Source organism: Dendrobates tinctorius, unplaced genomic scaffold, assembly GCF_039654945.1.
Source record: "Dendrobates tinctorius isolate UK_male_01 unplaced genomic scaffold, ASM3965494v1 ptg000111l, whole genome shotgun sequence".
NCBI classification, from domain to species: domain Eukaryota; kingdom Metazoa; phylum Chordata; class Amphibia; order Anura; family Dendrobatidae; genus Dendrobates; species Dendrobates tinctorius.
The window spans coordinates 37091631-37118468 of NW_027361779.1; the positions used below are offsets into that span (position 1 = coordinate 37091631).

The window sequence follows — 26838 nt, forward strand, 5'->3', positions numbered from 1 at the left end:
ACCAAAGTGACGAGAGGATAATGGAGATTTTAAATCTCTGCGTACACTTTTGGACACTGGACACTTGTGGATTGTGTGAGGCCCACTGATATCTGAGCGCTATGTGACACGCTCGATGGCACAGCTGCCTGTGACCAAAGTGACGAGAGGATAATGGAGATTTTGAATCTTTGCGTACACTTTTGGACACTGGACACTTGTGGATGGTGTGAGGCCCACTGATATCTGAGCGCTATGTGACACGCTCGATGGCACAGCTGCCTGTGACCAAAGTGACGAGAGGATAATGGAGATTTTGAATCTCTGCGTACACTTTTGGACACTGGACACTTGTGGATGGTGTGAGGCCCACTGATATCTGAGCGCTATGTGACACGCTCGATGGCACAGCTGCCTGTGACCAAAGTGACGAGAGGATAATGGAGATTTTGAATCTCTGCGTACACTTTTGGACACTGGACACTTGTGGATGGTGTGAGGCCCACTGATATCTGAGCGCTATGTGACACGCTCGATGGCACAGCTGCCTGTGACCAAAGTGACGAGAGGATAATGGAGATTTTGAATCTCTGCGTACACTTTTGGACACTGGACACTTGTGGATTGTGTGAGGCCCACTGATATCTGAGCGCTATGTGACACGCTCGATGGCACAGCTGCCTGTGACCAAAGTGACGAGAGGATAATGGAGATTTTGAATCTCTGCGTACACTTTTGGACACTGGACACTTGTGGATGGTGTGAGGCCCACTGATATCTGAGCGCTATGTGACACGCTCGATGGCACAGCTGCCTGTGACCAAAGTGACGAGAGGATAATGGAGATTTTGAATCTCTGCGTACACTTTTGGACACTGGACACTTGTGGATTGTGTGAGGCCCACTGATATCTGAGCGCTATGTGACACGCTCGATGGCACAGCTGCCTGTGACCAAAGTGACGAGAGGATAATGGAGATTTTGAATCTCTGCGTACACGTTTGGACACTGGACACTTGTGGATGGTGTGAGGCCCACTGATATCTGAGCGCTATGTGACACGCTCGATGGCACAGCTGCCTGTGACCAAAGTGACGAGAGGATAATGGAGATTTTGAATCTCTGCGTACACTTTTGGACACTGGACACTTGTGGATTGTGTGAGGCCCACTGATATCTGAGCGCTATGTGACACGCTCGATGGCACAGCTGCCTGTGACCAAAGTGACGAGAGGATAATGGAGATTTTGAATCTCTGCGTACACTTTTGGACACTGGACACTTGTGGATTGTGTGAGGCCCACTGATATCTGAGCGCTATGTGACACGCTCGATGGCACAGCTGCCTGTGACCAAAGTGACGAGAGGATAATGGAGATTTTGAATCTCTGCGTACACTTTTGGACACTGGACACTTGTGGATGGTGTGAGGCCCACTGATATCTGAGCGCTATGTGACACGCTCGATGGCACAGCTGCCTGTGACCAAAGTGACGAGAGGATAATGGAGATTTTGAATCTCTGCGTACACTTTTGGACACTGGACACTTGTGGATGGTGTGAGGCCCACTGATATCTGAGCGCTATGTGACACGCTCGATGGCACAGCTGCCTGTGACCAAAGTGACGAGAGGATAATGGAGATTTTGAATCTCTGCGTACACTTTTGGACACTGGACACTTGTGGATGGTGTGAGGCCCACTGATATCTGAGCGCTATGTGACACGCTCGATGGCACAGCTGCCTGTGACCAAAGTGACGAGAGGATAATGGAGATTTTGAATCTCTGCGTACACTTTTGGACACTGGACACTTGTGGATTGTGTGAGGCCCACTGATATCTGAGCGCTATGTGACACGCTCGATGGCACAGCTGCCTGTGACCAAAGTGACGAGAGGATAATGGAGATTTTGAATCTCTGCGTACACTTTTGGACACTGGACACTTGTGGATGGTGTGAGGCCCACTGATATCTGAGCGCTATGTGACACGCTCGATGGCACAGCTGCCTGTGACCAAAGTGACGAGAGGATAATGGAGATTTTGAATCTCTGCGTACACTTTTGGACACTGGACACTTGTGGATTGTGTGAGGCCCACTGATATCTGAGCGCTATGTGACACGCTCGATGGCACAGCTGCCTGTGACCAAAGTGACGAGAGGATAATGGAGATTTTGAATCTCTGCGTACACTTTTGGACACTGGACACTTGTGGATGGTGTGAGGCCCACTGATATCTGAGCGCTATGTGACACGCTCGATGGCACAGCTGCCTGTGACCAAAGTGACGAGAGGATAATGGAGATTTTGAATCTCTGCGTACACTTTTGGACACTGGACACTTGTGGATGGTGTGAGGCCCACTGATATCTGAGCGCTATGTGACACGCTCGATGGCACAGCTGCCTGTGACCAAAGTGACGAGAGGATAAGGGAGATTGGATTGCTTTTAAAAAAGCAGTTTGCGGAGCAGTGGGTAAACAGCAATGCCAGCGTGTCAGGAAGCCTTAAAAGGCAGCCCAACAACCAACACCACTGATACACCACAATATAGCCTCCCCTTGCACTGCACACACAGTGACTTGTGTGTTGTGCAGGCCAAATCGCTAGCAGCAGAAGCAGTTTTTTTGTCTTCTTCCCTGCCTAACGCTCTCCCTACAGAATCAGCAGCATAGAATCATAGAATCATAGAATCATAGAATCATAGAATCGTAGAGTTGGAAGGGACCTCCTGGGCCATCTGGTCCAACCCCCTGCTCAAAGCAGGATTCGCTAAATCATCCCAGTTAGATGTCTGTCCAGCCTCTGTTTGAAGACTTCCATTGAAGGAGAACTCACCACTTCTCGTGGCAGCCTGTTCCACTCATTGATCACTCTAACTGTCAAAAAGTTTTTTCTAATATCTAATCTGTGTCTCCTCCCATTCAGCTTCATCCCATTGCTTCTAGTCTTTCCTTGTGCAAATGAGAATAAAGTTGATCCTTCTACAATGTGACAGCCATTTAGATATTTGTAGACAGCTATTAAGTCTCCTCTCAGTCTTCTCTTTTGCAAACTAAACATTCCCAAATCCTGCAACCTTTCCTCATAAGACAGGGTTTGCAGACCGGTCACCATTCTGGTCGCTCTTTTCTGAACTTGCTCCAGTTTGTTGATGTCTTTTTTAAAATGTGGTGCCCAAAATTGGACACAATATTCCAGATGAGGTCTGACCAAAGAGGAGTAGAGGGAAATAATGACTTCACGTGATCTAGACTGTATGCTTCTGTTAATACATCCTAGAATTGCATTTGCCTTTTTTGCTGCTGCATCACACTGTTGACTCATATTCAGTCTGTGATCTATTAGTATACCCAAGTCTTTTTCACATGTGCTGTCACTTAGCCCTATTCCTCCCATTCTATATATGCTTTTTTCATTTTTATTGCCCAGATGTAGTACTTTGCATTTCTCCCTGTTAAAAACCATTCTGTTAGTTGCTGCCCACTTCTCCAGTTTATTTAAATCTTTTTGAATCCTCTCTCTCTCTTCTCTAGTATTAGCTATCCCTCCTAGCTTTGTGTCATCAGCAAATTTAATCAGTTTACCCTCAATTCCTTCATCTAAATCGTTGATAAAGATGTTGAACAATACAGGGCCCAGGACAGAGCCCTGTGGTACCCCACTTGAGACATTCTTCCAACTGGATGTGCAGCCATTTACGACCACTCTTTGGGTCCGATCACTAAGCCAGTTATGAATCCACCTAACAGTTGCCTTGTCCATTCCATACTTAGTCATTTTTTCAATAAGGATTGTATGAGAGACTTTGTCAAATGCTTTGCTGAAGTCAAGATATACTATATCTACAGCATTTCCTTGATCCACCCAATCAGTAATACCGTCATAGAAGGAAATTAAATTAGTCTGACATGACTTATTAGTTACAAACCCATGCTGACTCTGTTTAATCACTTCATTCTTATCCAAGTATTGACATACATGTTGTTTAATAATTTGTTCAAAGATCTTTCCTGGTATAGAAGTCAGACTCACCGGCCTATAGTTGCCTGGGTCCACCTTCTTCCCCTTTTTGAAGATAGGAACAACATTTGCTCTTCTCCAGTCTTCTGGCACTTCTCCTGTTCTCCAAGAATTTTCAAAGATTATGGAGAGGGGTTCAAAAATTTCTTCTGCTATCTCCTTCAGTACTCTGGGGTGTAATTCATCTGGACCTGGAGACTTGAATTCATTTAGGTTAGCTAAGTGTTTCCTCACTATCTTTCTGTTTATAGATATCCTGGATTCTTCTATTCCCTTAATAGGACAGTGAATAACAGTTGATGTTACATTTCCTTTCTGAGAGAAAACAGATGCAAAATAGGAATTTAAAAGTTCAGCCTTCTCAACATCCTGTCTTACCATTTCATCATTTTCATCCTGTAAAAATCCTATTGCATCTTTGACTTTTCTTTTACTTTTGACATATCCCCAAAATCCTTTATTATTGCTTTTGACATCTCTTGCAAGTCTCAATTCATTTTCAGCTTTAGCTAATCTGATTTGTGCCCTGCATGTTCTGCTGACAGCATTATATTCTTCTTTAGATATGCCTCCCTCTTTCCATTTTATAAACATTTTTTTCTTCCTTTTTAGCATGTGCTTAAGTTCTGTGTTCATCCATCCTGGTTTCCTTAAATGCTTCCTATTCTTCCCTCTTTTCGGAATTGTTAACAACTGTGCTTTGAGAATTTCATTTTTCAAGATTTCCCATCCTTCCTGGACATTTTTGTCTTTAAGGATATCCAGCCATTGGATCCCTCCAATTCTCTTTCTGAATCCCTTAAAATCTGCCTTTCTGAAATCTAACCTTGACGTCTGAGTCTTCACAGGTCTTCCGCCTCTAGTTATCCAAAATTCTAAAATAGCATGGTCGCTACCTCCTAGGGTCCCAGCCACTTTTACCTCCTCAACCATTTCCTCCCTGTTTATAAGGATTAGATCCAAGGTAGCAGTTCCCCTTGTTTTCTCCTTTACCTTTTGGAAGATAACGTTGTCAGCAAGAGAGGATAAGAATTTCCTTGACCTGTTAGTTTTGCCTGAGAGAGATTCCCAACAAATGTCTGGATAGTTGAAATCTCCCATGACAACTATGTCATATTTTTTGGAGAACTTGGCCATTTGATGCATAAAGAGTTCATCCATATCTACAGCTTGCACAGGCGGCCTGTAGTAAATGCCTACAATGGTGTCCTTTCCATTGTTCTGTCCTTGTATTCTTACCCAAACAGTTTCCACAGAACTCCCAGTCTCTGAAGCTTCAATCTCTGTGCAGATATACGCATTTCTAACATACAATGCGACACCCCCTCCTCGTTTATCAAGTCTGTTTCTTGCAAATAAGTTGTATCCTTCTAGTCTTGTATTCCAGTCATGTGTATTGTCCCACCAAGTTTCAGTGATTCCAATGACATCATATTTCTTTTCCTGTGTTAGTAGTTCCAATTCTCCTTGTTTGTTGCCCATGCTTTGTGCATTAGTATAGAAACATTTTAGTTTGTGATTGGTTTCTCTTTCTCCAATATTTTTATTAATTAGATTCTTTCGTCTTTGTTCTTCCTTTCCACTTCTAATAGCAGAGTTCTCAATAGCATTTGTCAGGTGTATGGCTTTTTCTGGTCTTTTGCTTCCCTTCCCATGTTGTTCTAGTTTAAAGCTCTCCTTACAAGTGTAGCAAGGCGACTTCCAAATACCTGCTTTCCAGTCTTCGTAAGGTGCACCCCATCTCTAGCAAGTAGTCCATCGTATAAGTAGTTCACTCCGTGATCCAGAAATCCAAATCGTTGCTGACGGCACCATCGACGTAGCCAGTTGTTCACCTGCAGAATCTTATTCCACCTCCTTGTTCCATGGCCATCCACTGGGAGGATGGAAGAGAAGACCACCTGCGCTCCCAGTTCTTTCACTTTCTTGCCTAAGTCTTCAAAGTCTCTGCAGATGGTTTCCAGGTCGTTTCTTGCGGTGTCATTTGTCCCCACATGTAGTAGCAGGAATGGGTAGTCATCTGTAGGTCTGAAGAGTCCTGATATCCTGTCAGACACATCTTTAATTTTTGCACCTGGAAGACAGCACATTTCTCTTGAAGTTATATCCGGTCTGCAGATAGCGGCCTCTGTTCCTCTCAACAGGGAATCCCCCATGACCACCACTCTCCGTTTCTTCTTCACAACATTTTTCTTTCTCCATCCAGGAGGACTCTGAAGGCGTACAAGGTTGCTGTTTGTTGGCAAAGTCTTATCCTGATGTATTTCTTCATTGTTTTCCTGCGTGAGAGCCTGGTACTGGTTTCTCAGCAGTATGGGTGCTGACTGCCTCCTGATCCTCCTGCTTCTCTGGGTCACATGTCTCCATTCCTCTGTTTCTTCAGGTGCACTTCGAATTTCTTCTCTTTCTGTAACATGAAGAGATAATTCTGCTCTGTCCAAGAACTCTTCACCTTCCTTAATGATCTTCAACGTAGCTAACCTCTCTTCGAGATTTTGCAACTTTTCCTCCAACAGGGTCACAAGCTTGCATTTGTGGCATGTGAAGTTTGGCTTTTCCACTGGTAAATCTGTGAACATGTAGCAAGAAATACAGCTCACCAAATGGCTCCTGGCCTCTTCCATCTTGAGATTTCTTAAAAACGATGAAAGATGAGCCAAAATTCTTTTTTTCCGATTTCCTCTTTTCAGCTGCAACGGCGAAAACCCAGTGATCGTTGAGCTCGCGGAGACTCTTCACTTATCCCAGAAGGCACTATGAATATGCAAATGATCTCCTCAAGACTCTTCCCAGCAACCTCTCCCTATACTAAGATCGGCAGAAGTAAGATGGCGGTCGGCGTGCACGCCCTTTTATACCCCCTGTGACGCCCACCAAAGCAAGCCAATCACTTGCATGCCCTTCTGAAAGATGGTGGTGACCCGTGCCTATGTCATCACGTTGCCCACAGTGTCCGTGGATCCTGATTGGCTGAAAAAGAGCGCAAAACAAACTTTTGAAACGCGACTTTGGCGCGTAAGTCACCGACCTCGTGGCCGACCTCATCCTAGGGTCGGGTTTCGTTTCATGAAACCCGACTTTGCCAAAAGTCGGCGACTTTTGAATTTTTTCGACCCGTTTCGCTCAACTCTAGTGACCAGCGCAGTCTCCGCAATTGACATCACTGTTCTCTGCACGCCAGATATTTTGACAACATGCTCTGTTACCCGCTCATTACTGCTGATCTGAACTGGTGACAGAGCTTGCTGTCATTGTGCACATCACGTAGAGACTAGACTAGCCCCTAAAATAAGTATCACCAATGATGCTTTGTTTCAGGGAGGGGGAAGAAGCTGCATCAGTGGCCGCAACCTCTGCCCCCTTATGACACTTTGTTTGAGTATCCCAGCATTCTCTGGGATTCTCAAACGAAGCGTCATCGAAAACGAAGTGTAAAAGTAAAAAATAGATAGTGTAGTCAGGGAAGAATAGGGAATTTTTAATTCAAGTGTATTAGAAAACAGTTTAGATTAGATTATGGGATTAAATTGATAGGGATTTAGGGTGAAAACTAATTTGGACTTCGGAACACCTCTTTAACCACTTAATACAGGAAAACTTCCACTTCTAGATCCAGTGGTTCAGCTTTCTGGTTGTTGATCTTTAAAGGCCTTAAGAGATTCTGGGGAGCTGCAGTTTTGCAACAGGTGGAGACTAGAGCCACAGGTTGGAGACCTGTGTTATTGGTCGAGTGAGTCATACTATGATAAATCTCAGGAAGAAGCCCCCTAACCTCAAGATTTTGTCATTGTGGAGCCTCAGCTAAGTAAGGGCCCTGTCACACATAGCGATCTCGCTAGCGAGATCGCTGCTGAGTCACAAGTTTTGTGACACAACAGCGATCTCACCAGCGAGATCGCTGTGTGTGACAGCGATCAGCGACCGGCCCCCCTGCCGGTATGGCTGATCGCTCTTGGAAAGCCCTGGACGTTTCTTTGATCGCTGGTCTCCCGCTGGCCAGCACGCATCGCTGCGTGTGACAGGCGGGAGACCAGCGATCAGCTAGTAACGTACACATCGGGTATCTAAGGGACGTGCGTCACTTAGGCTAGTTTCACACTAGCGTTTATTCCACGCAGCGCATGGCGCCGCTAAGCCCCGCCCCCTGCCGGCTCCCTGCCCGCCCCATCCGTTCATTGCCGCCTACTATCGCACATGGACGCTTGCGATCTGTGCACCCTATCTTTAGCATAGGGTGCGCAGATCGTGTGCTGGCCGTGCGCTAGTAGGATTTTGGCGTGCGCTGCGCACTTTTGAAGGTACGCCGAAACGCAACATGCTGCGTTCGGTGCACACGGGCGCACCTTCAAAAGTGCGCAGCGCACGCCAAAATCCTACTAGCGCACGGCCAGCGCACGATCTGCGCACCCTATGCTAAAGATAGGGTGCGCAGATCGCAAGCATCCATGTGCGATAGTAGGCGGCGATGACCGGATGGGGCGGGCAGGGAGCCGACAGGGGGCGGGGCTTAGCGGCGCCATGCGCTGCGTGGAATAAACGCTAGTGTGAAACTAGCCTTAGAAACCCGATGTGTACCTTAGCTACCAGCGCGCTGATGCAGGGAGCTGGTAACTAAGGTACACATCGGGTTTGTAAGTGACGCACGTCCCCTAGATACCCAATGTGTACGTTAGTTACCAGCTTCCTGCATCAGCGCGCTGGTAACTAAAGTACACAACGATGCCGCGCGCTCGGCGTCGCTGGTGCTGATCGCTGGTGAAGCTGTCTGTTTGACAGCTTGCCAGCGATCATGTAACGACTCACCAGCGATCCTGACACGTTGATATCGTTGTCGGGATCGCTGGTGAGTCGCTATGTGTGATGGGGCCTTAAGGACCGAGGTGAAATAGAACAACCTTGACATGCAATTCATTTTTAATTTTTGTCCACAGATAAGTTAGAAAAACTTTGATCATTCACTTTCTAGAGTTCTTTAGCTTAATAGTCTCCGAGGCGTCCTAAAGCTCATAGTTAATATAAAACATTAATTTACTTTTTTCATACTACATTTTCAAACTGGTTGGAAAGTATCTTGTAAACTTTTGGGCTGCCTGAGCTAATTTCTTCAGTATTTGCATTTTGTCCCTTAGGGCTAAGCTAATATCAGGCCTGTTTTTCTAAACTTAGGAAAACTGGCAGCTAATTATCAACCTCCTCATCAATGTACACACAGGAATTAGTGTGGCCAAACTGAACGTTATTCATCCTATATGAATAGGTTTACTTGAAGCAAAATCTTCAAAATCATTAAAAATAAATCCTTTTTAAGTTTTTGTTTGCATAATTTATAAAATAAATTAAAACTTTGCTATCCAAGTGCATAATTAGAAATTAAGATAAAGCTTGGACTGAAATGCAAGAACCAAACTGTCCTTCTGAGTTATATATGAAAATTCCATTCTTGACTCCAGGTTATAGCTTAGACAGCTGGTCCGGTTTATGTTCTGCGCAAATACTTTTTCTTTATGATGAAAGTCAAGTTGATCTGTGATGTTCTTGAACTTTAGTAAAGCATCAACATTTAAATGTGCTGACTGGTGGAATAAATTGTAATGCATTTCCTTCTATACATTAAGTAAAAGCTAGAAGGACAAAGGAACGCAAAATAAGTCGTTATCCAGACAACAGGGGTTTATAAATGCGGAACCTGCACACCTGCTCGTGTTGCGAGAAAGCACAACACTTTCCCGGGCTCAGAAATAAGACGTCCAGCTGCTGCTGCTCCGCAGTTTGGCAAATCCAAAGTTGAATTTTATAAATGTGGAGAAATGGATATTAGAAAACACTTGAGATATTATAGTTTTTTATTCGGACTCCCATGACAGCACCACGAGAGAGGGGATTCGCCCTTTAGGAACAGGAAACCTACAGATACAAAAGGGCGGCACCTCTCCCACGCATCAGTTGGTTTCCTGTTCCTGAGGGGATGGGATCCTACAGAAGACCGGATCCCAGGGCCGGCCGGCCGATACAGGTAGCGAGGGGGTCTCCTACCTCGGCCTGGTGCGGAACTCCTGGACTACGCCACGGTGGCCCAGGATGGGTGGCACGGCGGTGGCGTATGCAGCAGGGAGCGGCGTCCGGAGGAGGTCCATCTCCAGGGTAAGGCCGCCGCCGGTGAGTATGCCCCCCCGGGGGCTCCCGGCTCCGGCGGCGCAAGTGCGGTGGCAACGGGGGCTGGCGCGGCTGCGGGGTGCTGAGACCGGGGAGCGCTGCATTCCGGAGCGCCCGGGCGTCCCGCGTGACTTCCATTCACGTCGGGGTCGCGGTGACGTCAGGGGGTGGGCGGAGGATGCGCTTCCGGGTCGGCGGCGCCACTGCGCAGGCGCGAGAAACCAAGATGGCGGCGCCCATCGTAAATGCCGATAAGCGTCGGCTCTCCGGCCAGGTGCGGCGCCAGCTGGGGAAGGGAGCCCTATTAAGGGGGGAGGGGCGCGGCAGGAATACTGCTGTCCGGAGGAGGGGTATATAGGCAGGACCCTGGCAGGGTGCCTTGCCTTGGCCACATTATTGCGAGAAGTAATGGAGAGCGATCAGCAGCAGCAGCGGCAGCAGCAACGGCGGCAGCAGCGACAAGCATCACTACCGCCCCTGGATGACCTTCGGCAGGTCAAGCAGAAAAAGAAAGAGACCCGTGACAGTAAGGAACGTGCGGGACGAAGTGACCAATCCATTCATAAAAGCTCCTCTAGGCAGACAGGAGCATCGACTGAGAAGAATCCCCCTCATTCTCCGGTACTTGATTGTGGCACTGGTAAGTGATCTTCGTGAAAGTTCACTCAGTGATGGGACCCCCCTTCTGTGTTTTATTCTAGGGGAAGAAGGCTACAAGTAAAACTAAACACAGGGAATGCGCACTCTGTGCATGCCCATTACCAGACTCATGCCCAAAAAAATTGTGCCCACCCTGTATTCAGCAGACAGTGGCGGAAGAGTCGCCCGCGGTAGCAGCGAGTTTATGGGACATAGTCAGGGCAGAGATGAAGGAAACCCTAAAGTCTTTGTCCCAGCCGGAAAGTCTAAGGGGCGGGGTCCGGATGGAGTCCGATTCCTCAGCAGAATGGAGGAGAAGTAGAGACTCCCAGGCTTCATCTCCCCCGTCCTCCTCAGGAGAAGAGGACTCTGGGCGGTTTTGTTTGCCACTTGACCGAGTAGACAAGCTGGTCAAAGCAGTCAGAGGGACAATGGAAGTAGAGGAGCCTAAGCCCCAGTTATCCATGCAGGATGTCATGTTCGGGGGGCTGGAGCAGAGGAAGCGTAGAGTCTTCCCATTAAATCAGAAAATCCAGGATCTGATCCACAGAGAGTGAAAAAAAACGGACAAAAGAGAGTCGCTACCACCAGCCCTCAAACGCAGATATCCCTTCGACGATCCGGCAGTGAATACTTGGGACAAGGCCCCCCAAATTAGATGCAGCCATTGCAAAGGCATCGAAAAGATCCTCGCTACCCTTTGAGGACATGGGATCCCTTAAAAATCCCCTAGACAGGAAGGCAGATACCTTCCTTAAGAATACCTGGGAAATGGCTGCCGGGTCCTTAAGACCAGCAGTGGCATCAACATGCACGGCCAGGTCCATGATGGTCTGGTTGGACCAGTTGGAGTCGCAATTAAAACAGGGTACGTCGAGGCAAACAATTCTTGGGGCCATACCAACGATCCAAGAGGGAGCAGCATTCCTAGCAGATGCGTCGGCGGATGCAGTAAGAATGGCCGCCAGGGCAGCAGGTCTCTCTAATGCGGCTCGTAGAGCCCTGTGGCTAAAGTGCTGGCAGGGAGACATTCAGTCTAGGGCGAAGCTCTGTACCATTCCGTGTGAGGGTGAATATTTGTTCGGCGCAGTCCTGGACGAACTGCTTGAGAAGGCTGGGGACGACAAGAAAAAATTCCCAAATCTCTGGTCTGCGTCCTACCGACATCCATTTGGTAGAAGGAGATTCGGTCAGGGGAGAAGGTGCAATTCTTCGCATATTAGAGACCGTCCCAGATGGGAAGATAGAAGGAGAAGAGGTACGGGCTACATGTTCAGACGCTCGTCGAGAGATCAAAAGAAACAGCATCAATGACTAGTAATTCCCGTGGGGGGTAGACTGTCATCCTTCCTCCCGGCATGGTTACAGATTACAAATAGTGACTGGGTGCGCAAGGTAATATCCACCGGGCTTTGATTGGAGTTTACCCAGGTCCCGCGGGATACCTTTAAACCAACTCCTTTAAGATCTTCACCCCTCGAACAAGCAGCTTTAGAAGCGGAGGTCTTGAGCCTATGCCAGAAAAACGTCCTGATAGAGGTTCCAGAATCTGAGAGAGGAAGAGGGTTCTACTCTCCCTTATTCCTAATCCAAAAACCTGATAAAACATTTAGGACGCTTATTAATTTACGTTTCCTTAATGAGTTTTTGGTTAATCATACTTTTAAGATGGAGTCCATCAATACAACAATAAAAATATTGTTTAAAGGGTGTTTTATGGCAGTCATAGATTTGAAAGATGCGTACTATCATGTACCTATCCATGCAGATTTCCAGCAGTACCTGAGAGTGGCGGTTTCAGTAGACGGCACAGTCCGTCATTATCAGTATAGAGCCCTTCCCTTTGGTCTCTCAGCAGCGCCCCGGGTATTTACAAAAATAGTGGCCGAGGTTATGGCTCATTTACCGGAAGTAGACATCTTAATTGTTCCATATTTAGATGATTTTTTGATTGTGGGAAAATCGGTGGGCCATTGTATATCCCAGATAGAAAGAGCTAAGTCCAGGAACCTCGGATGGATATTAAACTACGAGAAATCCCGACTCCAGCCCTTAAAGATACAGAAGTTTCTAGGCTTACTATTAAATTCAGAAACTCAGCAGTCTGTTGCCATTGGATAAATTGCAAAAGATACAGCAGCAGGTTCTTCGGGCGATTGATAATCCTTCTATGACCCTCAGACAGGCCATGTCCCTGTTAGGCTCTCTAACCTCATGCATCCCAGCAGTCAGGTGGGCACAATTCCATACTAGAGCCCTTCAGAAGGACGTCCTGGTTAATAGCAGGGCCTTGGAAGGCTCCTTACAGGGTCGAGTGTTGCTAAGCCCCTCAGCTGTTACATCGCTTAGATGGTGGCTCGATGACGAGAACCTAGCCTCAGGGGTGCCCTGGATAACGCAGATAACCCGTATTATAACCACAGACACTAGTCCCTTCGGATGGGGGGCCCATATGGGGGACATAGTGGTACAGGGACATTGGGATTCTGATGCTGAGATCTCATCCAACCAGAGAGAGCTATTGGCGATAGAGCGGGCAGTCAAAAAACTCATTATGTACCTACAGGGCCATCACGTGAGGATACTCTCGGACAACCAGGTAGCGGTAGCATATGTCAACCACCAAGGTGGAACCCGCTCCGACGCCCTGATGCGGATAACAGAACGTCTCCTTCAGATAGCAGAGGAAAGTTTTCTATCTTTAACGGCCCTCCACATCAGAGGAAAGGACAACGTGAAGGCAGACTTTCTAAGCCGCAAGGCTCTAAAGCAAGGAGAATGGGCTTTGAACAGGGATATTTACCACCAGATTGTCCGCAGATGGGGTCAGCCAGAGGTAGACCTCTTTGCCACCAGAGAAAACAGGAAAGAAAAATCGTTCTGCTGTCTGAATCCCAGGGAAAATCCACTGGCAGTGGATACCCTCCTGATAAGATGGAACTTTTCTCTGGCATACGCCTTCCCGCCATTAAATCTTCTACCTCTGGTAGTAAGGAAGATCAGGGAAGATCGGGCAAGAGTCATATTAATTGCCCCCTTTTGGCCCAGGAGGACCTGGTTTGCATGGTTGAGGACCATGTCGGTATGCGATCCCTGGGTACTGCCAAACCTTCCGGATCTCCTCTACCAGGGGCCAGTCAGCCACCCGCAAGTAGCGGTACTCCATTTGACGGCGTGGTGTTTGAGAGGACACTATTAAAGGATAGAGGGTTCTCCAAGAATTTAATTGATACCCTCCTAAAAAGCAGGAAACTAACCACCACTAACATCTATGCTAGGACCTGGAAGCGATTCCTGTCCACCTTTCAGTTTGATGTCAGAGACGGAATTCCCACGAAACATATTCTGGAATTTCTCCAGAAGGGTCTCGAATTGGGTCTCTCCACAAGTACATTAAAAGTACAGGTTTCAGCCTTAGGAGCCTTGTTTGCATGTGATATTGCCAATAACTATTGGGTAGCAAGGTTCATCAAAGCGGCGGCTAGATCGAGACCCATACACAAGGACAGATGTGTGCCTTGGGACTTAAACTTAGTCCTTACAGCCATGACAGAAAGTCCGTTTGAACCTTTGGATTCTGCCTCATTAAAGATTATATCTCTTAAGGCAGCATTTCTGGTAGCGATAACAGGCACTTTCCAGATTGCCCCCTTACACAGAGTTCTTACAGGATAGAGTAATCCTAAGGCCAGATCCAGCATACCTTCCCAAGGTAGCATCACAATTTCACAGGACACAAGAGATAGTTCTGCCTTCCTTCCTCCCTAATCCGACCAACCTTAAGGAGCAAAAACTTCAGGCATTAGATATTAGGAGATGCTTACTTAAATATTTAGCAGCCACGGATCCTTGGAAGAAGGAGAATGCATTATTCCTATCCTTCCAAGGTCCCAGGAAAGGTTGTAGGGTATCGAAACGCACATTAGCAAGGTGGATTAGGGAGGCTATCTCTCTTGCCTACACAGCAGGTGGAGGTCCGGCTCCGCAGAACCTGAGGGCGCATTCCACTCGTGCCATGGAATCATTTTGGGCAGAAAGATCTGGAGTGTCAGTTGATCAGATATGTAAGGCGGCCACCTGGTCATCTCCTTCCACCTTTTTTAACCACTATCGGTTAGACATGGGTGCCTCCTCAGAACTCACCTTTGGGCTAAGGGTGCTGCAGGCTGTAGTCCCTCCCTAAATTAATTTTACATCTCTGTAATTCTCTCGTGGTGCTGTCATGGGAGTCCGAATAAAGTATTAAGTTACGTACCGGTAACGGTATTTTTCGGAAGCCCATGACAGCACCCTTAGTTCCCTCCCTTGTTCACATATAGGGGTGCACTCCTTTAGAAGATTGTCCACAATTAACTGTATGAGGGAGATGGTATAAAAATATTTCTGGTAAATAGGGTAGATAGGTTGTATATATTATATGTTGTGTACTAACCATGGTAGCCTCTCATGCTCTGTAATCCAACTGATGCGTGGGAGAGGTGCCGCCCTTTTGTATCTGTAGGTTTCCTGTTCCTAAAGGGCGGATCCCCTCTCTCGTGGTGCTGTCATGGGCTTCCGAAAAATACCGTTACCGGTACGTAACTTAATACTATTCTCAACGTGTATCGAAGTGCACTCACTTCATCAGGGGGTCATCTTGTGGTGCTCTTGATGAAGCAGTGAGTGCACTTCAAAACGCTGTATGTTTTGAGAAGCTACCTTAGAGATGGGTACATATGCAGGGTTACCCTAATAAAGATAATATTGGAAATACTGAAATAACCAAGTGAATTCTCTTATATGTAGCCACTATATTGGAGTAGGAAAATAAACATGTATAGCCACATTTCCAACATGATTGGATGTTTGTGTTCCTCTGTTCTGGTCAGATCCTTTGGATGCCTATCAAATATGCTTTTATTGCATATATAATCAATATGTTATAAATGTCTCAGATCTGAAAACTGGCGCAGTACCTTCAAAATTTTGTCAATTTAATGGCCCATCAGTTTAAGAACAAAAAAATTCAAGGAAGATAAGCAAGGCAAAGGTGAACCTCTGGGCCGCAGCAGGTTCCTGGGAACAGCAGTGGTGTGGCCTAGGATCACAGTCCTCGGAATGCAAAACACCAGCTGCCAGCCCTTTAATTGCTCCTGATACTGCAAGCACACTAACGCAGTGTTCACTGCTGAACACTGCATCAGGATGTACTTTGTGGGCAGAATCAGTGCGCTTTGTGCTCCAGTCCCACTGACAACAGCAGCCCCAGCTCCTCCTGTACTGTATATGTCTCTATCTTCTCTTGTGATATATATATGCCCCATCTTCTCCTGTGATGTATATGCTCCTGTGTCTCCTGTGATGTATATACCCCAGCATCTCCTGTAAGATATATAAATATATATATATATATATATATATATATGCCACAGCTCCAGTGTATGTGAAGTATGTGCTTCAGTCCCAGCGTCTCCTTTGTAATGTATATTCTCCAGCCCCAGTGTCTCCTATGTGATATATGCAGTATTCTGTGTCTCCTATGTGATGTAAATAGAACACTATGAGTTACACCTGTGTGATGTATATACAGCAGACCTCCCACTGCATGAGTTTTAGAAATGTTACATGAACAATGAGGCATTTCCCACTGTGTGGAGATCTGCAGTGTAATATACATCTGTGTTCAGAACTTACTGCTGTGAGTTCTTTTCAAAGTTCATTGCAAAGAGCTGACTGCGCTCCAGACTGATGCAAATATGAAAAAGCGGTTGCAAGTAGCAACATCATTAATAGCACCAAACAACATACGTCTCAGTCTGATGCATCAGCCAGACAACTTTCTAATGCTATTAATCTGCAGATCAACCCAATATCTGCTGGTTAAGAGCATTATCCGAGGTTACGGGTTTTCTTTAAGTAAAAATCAGGAAGATTCTTAGACCACCATAGTCTAGCCACTGCTAAATCAATTTCTGTTTAGAGGATCCTCCTATTTGACCGTAAGCAAAACAGTAACTGTCTAAATGTCAGAGCGCAAATTGCTTAAAGTATGTTACAACCAATATTATTCCTATATTCCCGGCTGTCTTTGGACTAATATTTCATATTTCAGATCTGTATACGAGACTAGCCAGCTTAAGTTATATACTCCATTTGTCCTTGAATGTTTGTGAAATCTGTTATTACTGGCAAGTGAGGGTGTAAGTATATTACCGCCATCCCGCACATTTACACTATTTGCTTGATGAGGGAAAAAAAGGACAAGGTTGTGAGAATTATTTGACCTGCTGTTCACATGAAAATGTTAGTCTATTCCCAAGCATGGCATTGTCACTTACGAATATTGTAGGACAAAAATGCTTTTTCCATCATAATGTGGTAAATGTAGTTTACTTTTTGTACAAACACATGCAAGCTTTCCAGTTCCATTGCATATTTTATTTCTATCACCATAACACTCTCAGAACCATCCAACCACGTAGCTCAGCTGCTGTTACATCCTATCAGACGTATTTTCCTTGAATTCCTTCTATTGCGCCCATGGCTACCATTTATAACCAGCAATGACAATGGACATTTCCCAACAAAAAGAAACACCATCATAAATGGTTAAAAATTGCAAATTGCTTGTAAAACAAATGGCTTTGCAATTTACTTGTTATTAAAATTCCATTCCAAGGGATTTTTAATTTCATGGATTTGAAATCAATGCCTATGATATCGGCTACTGCTGCAGTCTAGCAGCGGAGGCCTGTCTCCTTGGCCAGAAGTGCAGCACATACAAGCTCTTCCTGATTGAGCTTGTAAGCACTGCTGTCATGCTGGCCAGATTCAGTGTGGCTGTTCTCTTATGATGCTCTATATAGCATAAGAAAAGTGCACAACACACAGATTGGGCCAAGAGCGTGATAATACTACTGGTCTGCTGTCAATCAAACAGAAAACTGGGAGGCTGGGGAGCAGACAAAGGAATTTGTCGTATGAGAATGACATATTATTGAATTATTTAACCATTTTTTTTAATGTTTTATCATTTTTTATTTTCTATTTCTCTATCTATATAGAAAAAAAATCTGAAATCTTGCAGTCTTCATGCTTATCACTATATTTAGTATTAGACCTATACTCCCTGTTATGTTCAGATCACTTCCCAACAGTTTTTTTTATCATCATCATCATCATCATCATCACAGGATTACAATGGTAGAAAAATCTTAAATACAGTAGATAACATGAGCAGAAAATGCATAAGCACCTGGCTGGAGCTTGAGCTAAGCGAATGATTAAGCAGCTCCTGACAAAGCACAGGGTTTCTGAGAGCAATGAAATCTCAATACTCAGAAAGCACATTGCTGCCTGTGCCGGTCTTAAAGACCTTGGGTGGTGATGCCAAAAGTGTTTACCAGGTAACTAAAGTAACCCGACATGGACTAGTACTAAGGTACTTGGCAATAGGGAAAGGAAACAAGGCCCAGTGCATAAGCCGGGACAGGTCAGCAACATAACTAAATAATCCGGAATGCTCACAATGCTTGCTCGTTGCCACTGTGCCTGTGTTTGCAATGGGCAGTGAGTTGTGTACGAGACGGGGATCCCCAGCAATACAATACACAGGGGAGGCCAATGATACTTTTTTCACACTGTAATAGATTTCCAGTGCATCTCTAAAATAAAACATGTAGGCCTAATTCAATATGACTGGCATTTGTCTTGCATGTAGGACAAGACGAATGCAGTTTATTAAGAGGCACATGCCACTTAATGAATCAGGCACATCTTATCATTGGTGTGCGCCTCCATTGGCTTCGGCAGAAAAGTTACTCCAGTCGGCGACTGGAGTAGCATTTCTGTCATAAGTAATGCCTTTACTTTTAAGGAATTTATTGATGAATTTGTTAATGAATTTGTAATGATGTTGCCACACCACCACTAAATTACAGTTCCACCCATTTTGGCAGAGCAGCCCATAAATTTTAAAGCCACTTTTGTGTTGCACAAAAATGTTGCGACTGTTAAAGGTGTATTACACCAGCCATAAATGCCATGATTAATCAGGCTGCAGTCTTATATAATAAATGTCACTGCATCTGAATTACTTTATTACTTAAATCCTGAAAAAGATGTCTTTACTAACTGTTTATGCATTGCTCCAACTTTCTGTCACTTCTATCTGGAGCATAAGAAGTAAAAACTCCTCAATATCCACAAAGGACTGCAGTGTTCCTGAAACCATTGTTGCATTTGCATGGTTATGTCATCTGATTCCTTTAGGATTGGAAGAAAAGCTCTTTTCTAATAGGTGATCTCACCGGATAATGCATTCATCAGACTTTCGCTTGTCACATTCAGACTTTACGTGCATAATATTTCTGTTTTTTTTCTCTACAGAGGACTCTTCATTACCATTCATGACCGCGGTCATATATCCACACTAATGAAATCATGGCCTGAGAATGACATCAAGGTAACGTATGCTTAGTCTTATTTAACTGAGTTGATTTTTACTAAATGAAATAGGTTATGTAAGGACATTCTGGGAAGAGTAGACCATTCATTGACCTTATCTCAGAGGCAATCTTCTTTGCTTCATCTTTCTAATAGTACTCAGTAGCTTTCAGTTACCAAGCGCACACTGACTGATATTACAGTTACGCAATTCAATTTGCACATAGCGATCTACCGCTGCTTGAAAAGTAAATACCATTTTACTTTATTTAATAAATTAGTAGTACACTAGAAAATATGAAACTTTATAGTATATCTTATCAGAGAAATCTGCTTCTTTCTCCCCATCAACTGATCTTCATTTTCAGAATTGTCAGTTCATGGGTAACATCTGTTTTCAATGAATATCGATTTTCCAATTACTGAGCTAGGAGATGACAGTTAGTGTTCATAAAGTTCTATGAAGAACTGTAACTGTTGTTTTAGGACAACTTGCAGCAGAATGTCTGTGTCTGCCTCTAGCTCCTCCATCCTCCTTCCACCTCATCTCTCCATAAGATTTTAAAGAAGCAGCTGACATTTCCTATCTCAGTAATTGGGAAATATGTCCTCACTGAATACAGATTTTACCCATGAATTCAGAGTACAAGATTAATCCAAGAGGAGAAAGAAGCAGATTTCTCAGATGAGATATATTTCAAAGTTGTTTATTTTTCTGTGTTCTGTTGATCTATGAATATAAAAATGATGGGACATTTGATATAGTCCCTAATTGAAAGTTTATAGCTTCAGAAAGTATCATAATGAGTAGATTAAATTGAGAACTGGCTCTTGGATACTATTCATATTTAGCTATGCTGAATATTTGCTACTCTGAATGGCCCCTGGTGATGTGTTACGATATACCCCGAGATTCAGTGCTGTGTCCACTGTTAATCAACTTTAATCAATATTATTTGCACTCCTCAACATTAAGATTGAAACAACAAGAAGGAATAATCATGGAATTTTCGAAATCACAGGATCGACAGACGTTAATGATATGCAAGTGATGAAAAACTGGAAATAAAATGTTCAAAACGTCTTGATTTATTCAGTATCGAGTATGAGCGCCACGTGCATAAATACATGCACTTACACGATTTGGTATGTTAGGTGGTTGTCTGCGGAATGTTCTGCTGCGCTGAATGCATTTGGCCATGTAAATCATCAAGATCCACTGCTGGCAGCTACTTTTGTAATTACTGACCAATGACATTTCAGATGTGTTTTACAGAAGGCAAGTCTTGAGATGCCGCCACCATGGTAGCATATTTAGGCCATGTAAGCTGCTCCCAGTAGCAGCAGCAACATATGGCCTATTGAGAGATGGCTTTCACTTTGGTGAAATAGCTATACCTCTTGATCCACGATGGATCCATTCTCTACTGAAAGTAAAATTAACGTTAAAGAATGTCTACACAAACAATCTGAAGGCGTTTGCCCAACATTGGGTACGCGTTAGACATCCCAGCTACAGCTGTTCCTTTGACCGCCTGCTGCTGCTCTCAAAAGTGGACAGTGCAAAGCAAGACGGCAATGGAGGCTGGAATGGAGATCTATCCTACTCAGTGATGAGTTCTAATTTTATCTTGGTTGTTTTGATATTCGGAGATTGGAGTGGGAACCATTTGGGGGACGCCATTAAGAGGCATTCGTGAAGGAATATAACACCGATTATATTCCTGGGATTATGGTGTGGGGTGGCACAATGTACAGTAGCTGGACCTCTCTAGTTTTCATTCCTGGTACTCTAAAAGCTTTGCAGTATATTGATAGGTTTGTGAAATAAGTGGTACAGCCATTTGTAAAAAGGGTACCAGGAATTACTTTTCAAGACAATATCACAATGCATGTTTGTGATGCCATTGCCGGCAGCATCTGTGGATGTGCCTCCCATCAAACACTTCTGTTGACATCATTTGTCGGCAATGGCAAACAGAGCTTTCAGCAGTGGATGTTGATGATTTGTATGGCACGAGCATTCTTGGTGGCAGACATTTCTCAGACAACCATTATTAGCCTCATGGATAATATGCCAAGGCATGTAAGTGCAGAGATTTCTGAACATGGCATTCAGACACCAATGCTGAAAAAATTGAGTTGTTTTTAAAAAAAAAAATGTTGTTCCCATTTTTTAATCATTTGCATATATGTAACATATCTTTTCCTCCTATGAATTTAGTAATTCCACAATTTTTCCTCACTGTGTTGCAATTTCAGATTAGCAATGTTTACACAAAATGAGATTAATCGCACTGTCTACTTTTTCATATGACACCAACCTATGTAGTAGAGTGCAGGCAATAGAAGTTTGTCTTAAATTGCAAGACACCAAGTGTTTCACTCTCATATGCCATGTGGAAGCTCAATGTGGATAAATGGAAAGATATACTTCTGGGTTTTTATTGTTCTATATCTCATAGCACAAATTAAACTGGGATTACTTATAGAAAAGCATCTGGGTGTAGCTGATAGACTAATAATAATAATATAATAAAAATAAATTTTATTTCTATAGCGCCGACATATTCCGCAGCACTTTACATTTCAGAGGGGATTTGTACAGACAATAGACATTACAGCATAACAATAATCACATAGATTATAACAAATACCAAGAGGAATGAGGGCCCTGCTCGCAAGCTTACAGTCTATGAGGAAAGAGGTAGACACGAAAGGTGGGTGGTAACAGTTGCCCTGATTGTATGGACCAGCCATAATGTTAAGTGTGTAACAGTACAAACACAGAGGGCTAATGGATGCATAAAGCATGTGGGAACATGATGCAGGAAATCTGGTTATGGTAAAACTTTTGGCTGTGCCACACAGGGATAGATTAGGTTAATGTGTTGAGGCGATAGGCCAGTCTGAATAAATGCGTTTTCAGGGCACGCTTAAAATTGTGGGGATTGGGGACTAATCATATTGACCTGGGAAGTGCATTCCAAAGAATTGGCGAGGCACGTGTAAAGTCTTGGAGACGGGAGTGGGAGGTTCTGAGTATTGAGAATGCTAACCTCAGGTCATCAGCAGAACGGAGGGCGCGGGTAGGGTGGTATACTGAAACAAGGGAGGAGATGTAAGGTGGTGCTGAGCTATGGAGGGCTTTGTGGGTGAGGGTAATAAGTTTATACTGAATTCTGGAGTGGATGGGTAGCCAGTGTAATGATTGGCACAAGGTAGAGGTATCGGTGTAACGATTGGTGAGGAATATGATCCTGGCTGCAGCATTCAAGACAGATTGGAGAGGGGAGAGTTTGGTAAGAGGGAGACCGATTAGAAGAGAGTTACAATAGTCGAGACGAGAATGAATAAGAGAAACAGTAAGAGTTTTTGCAGAGTCAAAAGTAAGAAAAGGTCGAATTCTAGATATGTTTTTGAGGTGCAGATGACAAGAGCGAGCCAGTGATCGAATGTGGGGGGCAAAGGAAAGCTCGGAATCAAGTATGACCCCAAGACAGCGGGCCTGTTGCTGGGGAGTAATAGTGGAACCACACACAGAAATGGCAATGTCGGGTATAGGTACATTAGTAGAGGGAGGAAACACCAGGAGTTCAGTCTTTGACAGGTTCAGTTTCAGATATAGTGAGGACATGATATTAGACACAGCGTTTAGACAATCGTCTGTGTTTTCTAGAAAGGCTGGCGTGATGTCAGGAGAAGAAGCGTATAATTGGGTGTCATCAGCATAGAGATGGTACTGGAAACCAAATCTACTGATTGTTTGACCAATAGAGGCAGTGTACAAGGAGAAGAGGAGGGGGCCTAGAACCGATCCTTCAGGGACCCCAACAGTAAGGGGAAGGTGAGAGGAGGAGGAACCGGCAAAAGATACATTAAAGGAGCGGTCGGAGAGATAGGAGGAGAACCATGAGAGAACGGTGTCCTTGAGGCCAATGGAACGGAGCATAGTGAGGAGGAGCTGATGATCCACAGTGTCGAATGCTGCAGAGAGATCCAAAAGAATTAGCATGGAGTAATGACCATTTGATTTAGCTGTTAGCAGATCATTAGAGACTTTAGTGAGGGCAGTTTCAGTGGAGTGTAAAGAGCGGAAACCGGATTGGAGAGGGTCGAGAACAGAGTTTTCTGAGAGATAGCGGATAAGACGGGAGTGGACCAGGCGTTCCAGGAGTTTAGAGATGAAAGGAAGATTAGAGACAGGTCTATAGTTAGCGGCACAGTTTTGGTCGAGGGATGGTTTTTTAAGTAGTGGATGTATGATGGCATGCTTAAATGAGGAGGGAAAAATACCAGAAGAGAGAGAGAGGTTAAATATTTTAGTTAGGTGAGGGGTGACAGCAGGGGAAAGGGACTGGAGGAGATGTGACGGAAATGGGTCACTGGTGCAAGTGTTTGGGCGAGAAGATGCAAGGAGCCTGCTTACTTCTTCTTCTGTGACTGGTTCAAAATCAGAGAGTGAGCTAGATGCAGTGGGGGAGGGAGGACAGTGCATGGTACGAGGTGATTGGGAGATAATTTCCTGTCGAATCTGGTCAATATTTTCTTTGAAGTAATTGACCAGATCGTCAGCTCGGAGCTCCGTGGTTGGGGCCTGTACTCTTGGATTGAGTAGAGAATGAAAAGTGTCAAAGAGACGTTTCGGGTTATTGGACAGTGAGGTGATGAGGGTGTTGAAATAGGCTTGTTTGGAGAGGTGAAGGGCAGTGTTGTATGTTCTAAGCATAAACTTAAAATGGATGAAATCTTCGTGTAGATTGGATTTTCTCCACAGACATTCGGCGCACCTGGAGCACCGCTGCAGGAAACGTGTTTGCACCGTGTGCCAGGGTTGTCGCCGTCTGTGTTGTGGTGTTCTATTTATAGGGGGTGCAAATTCATCCAGGGCACATTGAAGTGTTTCATTGTAATGCTTCAATGCAGAATCAGGACATGAGAGGGAGGAGATAGGGGCCAATGAAGACTGCAAGTTCTTCCTAAGTTTCTGGGTGTTAATGGCCTGTATGTTTCTATAAGTCTGGACAGTGGGGGTGACCTGAGCAGCCTGGCAGTTCTTGATAGAGAATGAAAGAAGATTGTGGTCAGAGAGCGGGAGAGGGGAGTTTGCAAAATCATCCACTGCACAAAGCCGAGAGAAGACCAAGTCGAGGGAGTTTCCATCTTCATGCATTGGAGAATTAGCAAGCTGCGAAAGGCCAAATGAGGAGGTTAGAGATAAAAGGTGAGTAGCAGATGGTGAGAGGGGAAGAGCAATGGGGATGTTGAAATCTCCCATGATGAGGGTAGGGATGTCACAGGAGAGAAAATGTGGAAGCCAAGTGGCAAAATGATCCAGGAACTGATGGGAGGGGCCAGGAGGACGATATACCACCGCCACTCGCATGGAGAAGGGGGTGTAGAGTCTGACGGCATGGACCTCAAAAGGAGGGAAGACAAGTGAGGGTAGTTGAGGGATAACCTGAAATGTACATTTTGGTGATAGGAGAAGACCAACGCCTCCACCTGCTCTATTGTCTGATCTTGGGGTATGAGAGAAGTGTAGCCCCCCGTATGAAAGAGCAGCAGCAGCGGTAGTGTCTGACTGCTGGATCCAGGTTTCAGTAAGAGCCAGGAGTTTAAGAGAATTAGAAAGGAAGAAGTCATGGATGAAGGAGAGTTTGTTACACACTGAGTGAGAATTCCAAAGTGCACAATTAAGAGAGACAGATGGCATGCAGGGAATATTAATAAGATTAGAGGGGTTTCTGAGTGTAGCAGTCGGGGGGTTTGACTTTCTATAACATGGGGGACCAGGGTTGGGAGCAATGTCTCCTGCGACTAGGAGAAGGAGGATAGAAAGAGTGAGCAGATGGTTAAGTGATTTGTGAGAGCGTCTCTGATGTTGAATGGTAGGACTGACTGGGTCTGTGCAATTTAACAATGTGAAAAGAGCGTGAGTGCTATACATAGGAGAGGAAAGGAGCGAGGGGCCGATATAGATGGAGTGAAGAGAGTTAATGCCAGGGCGGTGGATGTGTGTGAATGCAGCGGCCAGGATAAAAATTACACAAATGCCTATGGTATATATTTGATGTGCTCCAAATGTTCAGGGAGTAGATGTATATAAATGTCTACATGACTACATAAAAGCATTCAGTGTCAATCTCCAGCCAGAGCAGGGAGAGATAGCATCAGACTGCACTGCTGAGTATATGTGGATTTGCTCTGCCTATAGATCTAAATAGTATGTTTGTTCTTTACAGGCATATTGTACTGGTAGATAGAGACACATCTATACACCAGTGCTTCTCTATAACAGATAAATCTCTAAATATTTGTATATTAGAGGTAAAATAAAGGTTATACAATGTTTTTGCTAACAGAAACCTACTGCTCAAAAAAATAAAGGGAACACAAACGGCTTGTTGCAAATCGAATTGTTCCCTTTATTTTTTTGAGCAGTATATAATTGAAAGATTCAGACTTCTGTGTTTTTATATTACTGTTTTACAAAGCCTTACTGTGGTGATATCTGAAAATTTATTTCTGGGCACCAGTTCATAGTATCGTGACTAGTGTTGAGCATTCCGATACCGCAAGTATCGGGTATCGGCCGATACTTGCTGTATCGGAATTCCGATACCGACTTCCGATATTTTTTCAATATCGGAATTCGGCATCGGAATCGGAAGTTCAGTTGATTGACGGCCTGACGTCATCATGATGCGCGGTGTGTGCGCATCATGATGCGCCGTCATTTCGGGCCTTCCGGGGGTCTCTGCCGGCCTGCCGGGGGGCTGTGCCGGCCTGCCGGGGGGCTGTGTGGACTGCCCGGGGTCTGTACCGGCCTGCCGGGGGGCTGTGCCGGCCTGCCGGTGGTCTGTGCACCCTGTGGGGGTCTGTACCGGCCTGCCGGGGGGCTGTGCCGGCCTGCCGGTGGTCTGTGCACCCTGTGGGGGTCTGTACCGGCCTGCCGGGGGGCTGTGCCGGCCTGCCGGGGGGCTGTGCTGATGTCCGGGGGTCTGTGCAAGCATCGTCCGATGGGACTACAAGTACCATCTGGCGATGCCTGCTACCATGACAGTGATTGACACATTAGCCAATGATGGGACAGTAGTAGTCCCATCATCCGGCTAATGTGTTAAATGTTAAAAAAAAAAAAAAAATACTACATACATACTACATGCATGCTACATACATACTACATGCTACATACATACTACATATATACTACATACATACTACATACATACTACATGCATGCTACATACATACTACATATATACTACATACATACTACATACATACTGCATGCTACATACATACTACATACATACTACATATATACTACATGCATGCTACATACATACTACATGCTACATACATACCACATACATACTACATACATGCTACATGCTACATACATACTACATATATACTACATGCATGCTACATACATACTGCATGCTACATACATACCACATACATACTACATACATACTACATGCTACATACATACCACATACATGCTACATATATACTACATGCATGCTACATACATACTACATATATACTACATGCGTGCTACATACATACTGCATGCTACATGCATGCTACATACATACTACATACAT

At 44.8% G+C, this 26838-nt stretch overlaps 1 protein-coding gene across 1 annotated transcript in view; it reads left to right on the plus strand.

Annotated features, from left to right (window-relative positions):
• ME1 (malic enzyme 1) overlaps nt 1-26838 on the plus strand; it is a 458080-nt gene that overhangs the window by 188159 nt on the left and 243083 nt on the right. The window contains exon 4 of the mRNA XM_073589660.1: nt 19166-19241. Within this exon, the coding sequence (XP_073445761.1) occupies nt 19166-19241 (76 nt within the window). The remainder of the gene's footprint in view (nt 1-19165; nt 19242-26838) is intronic.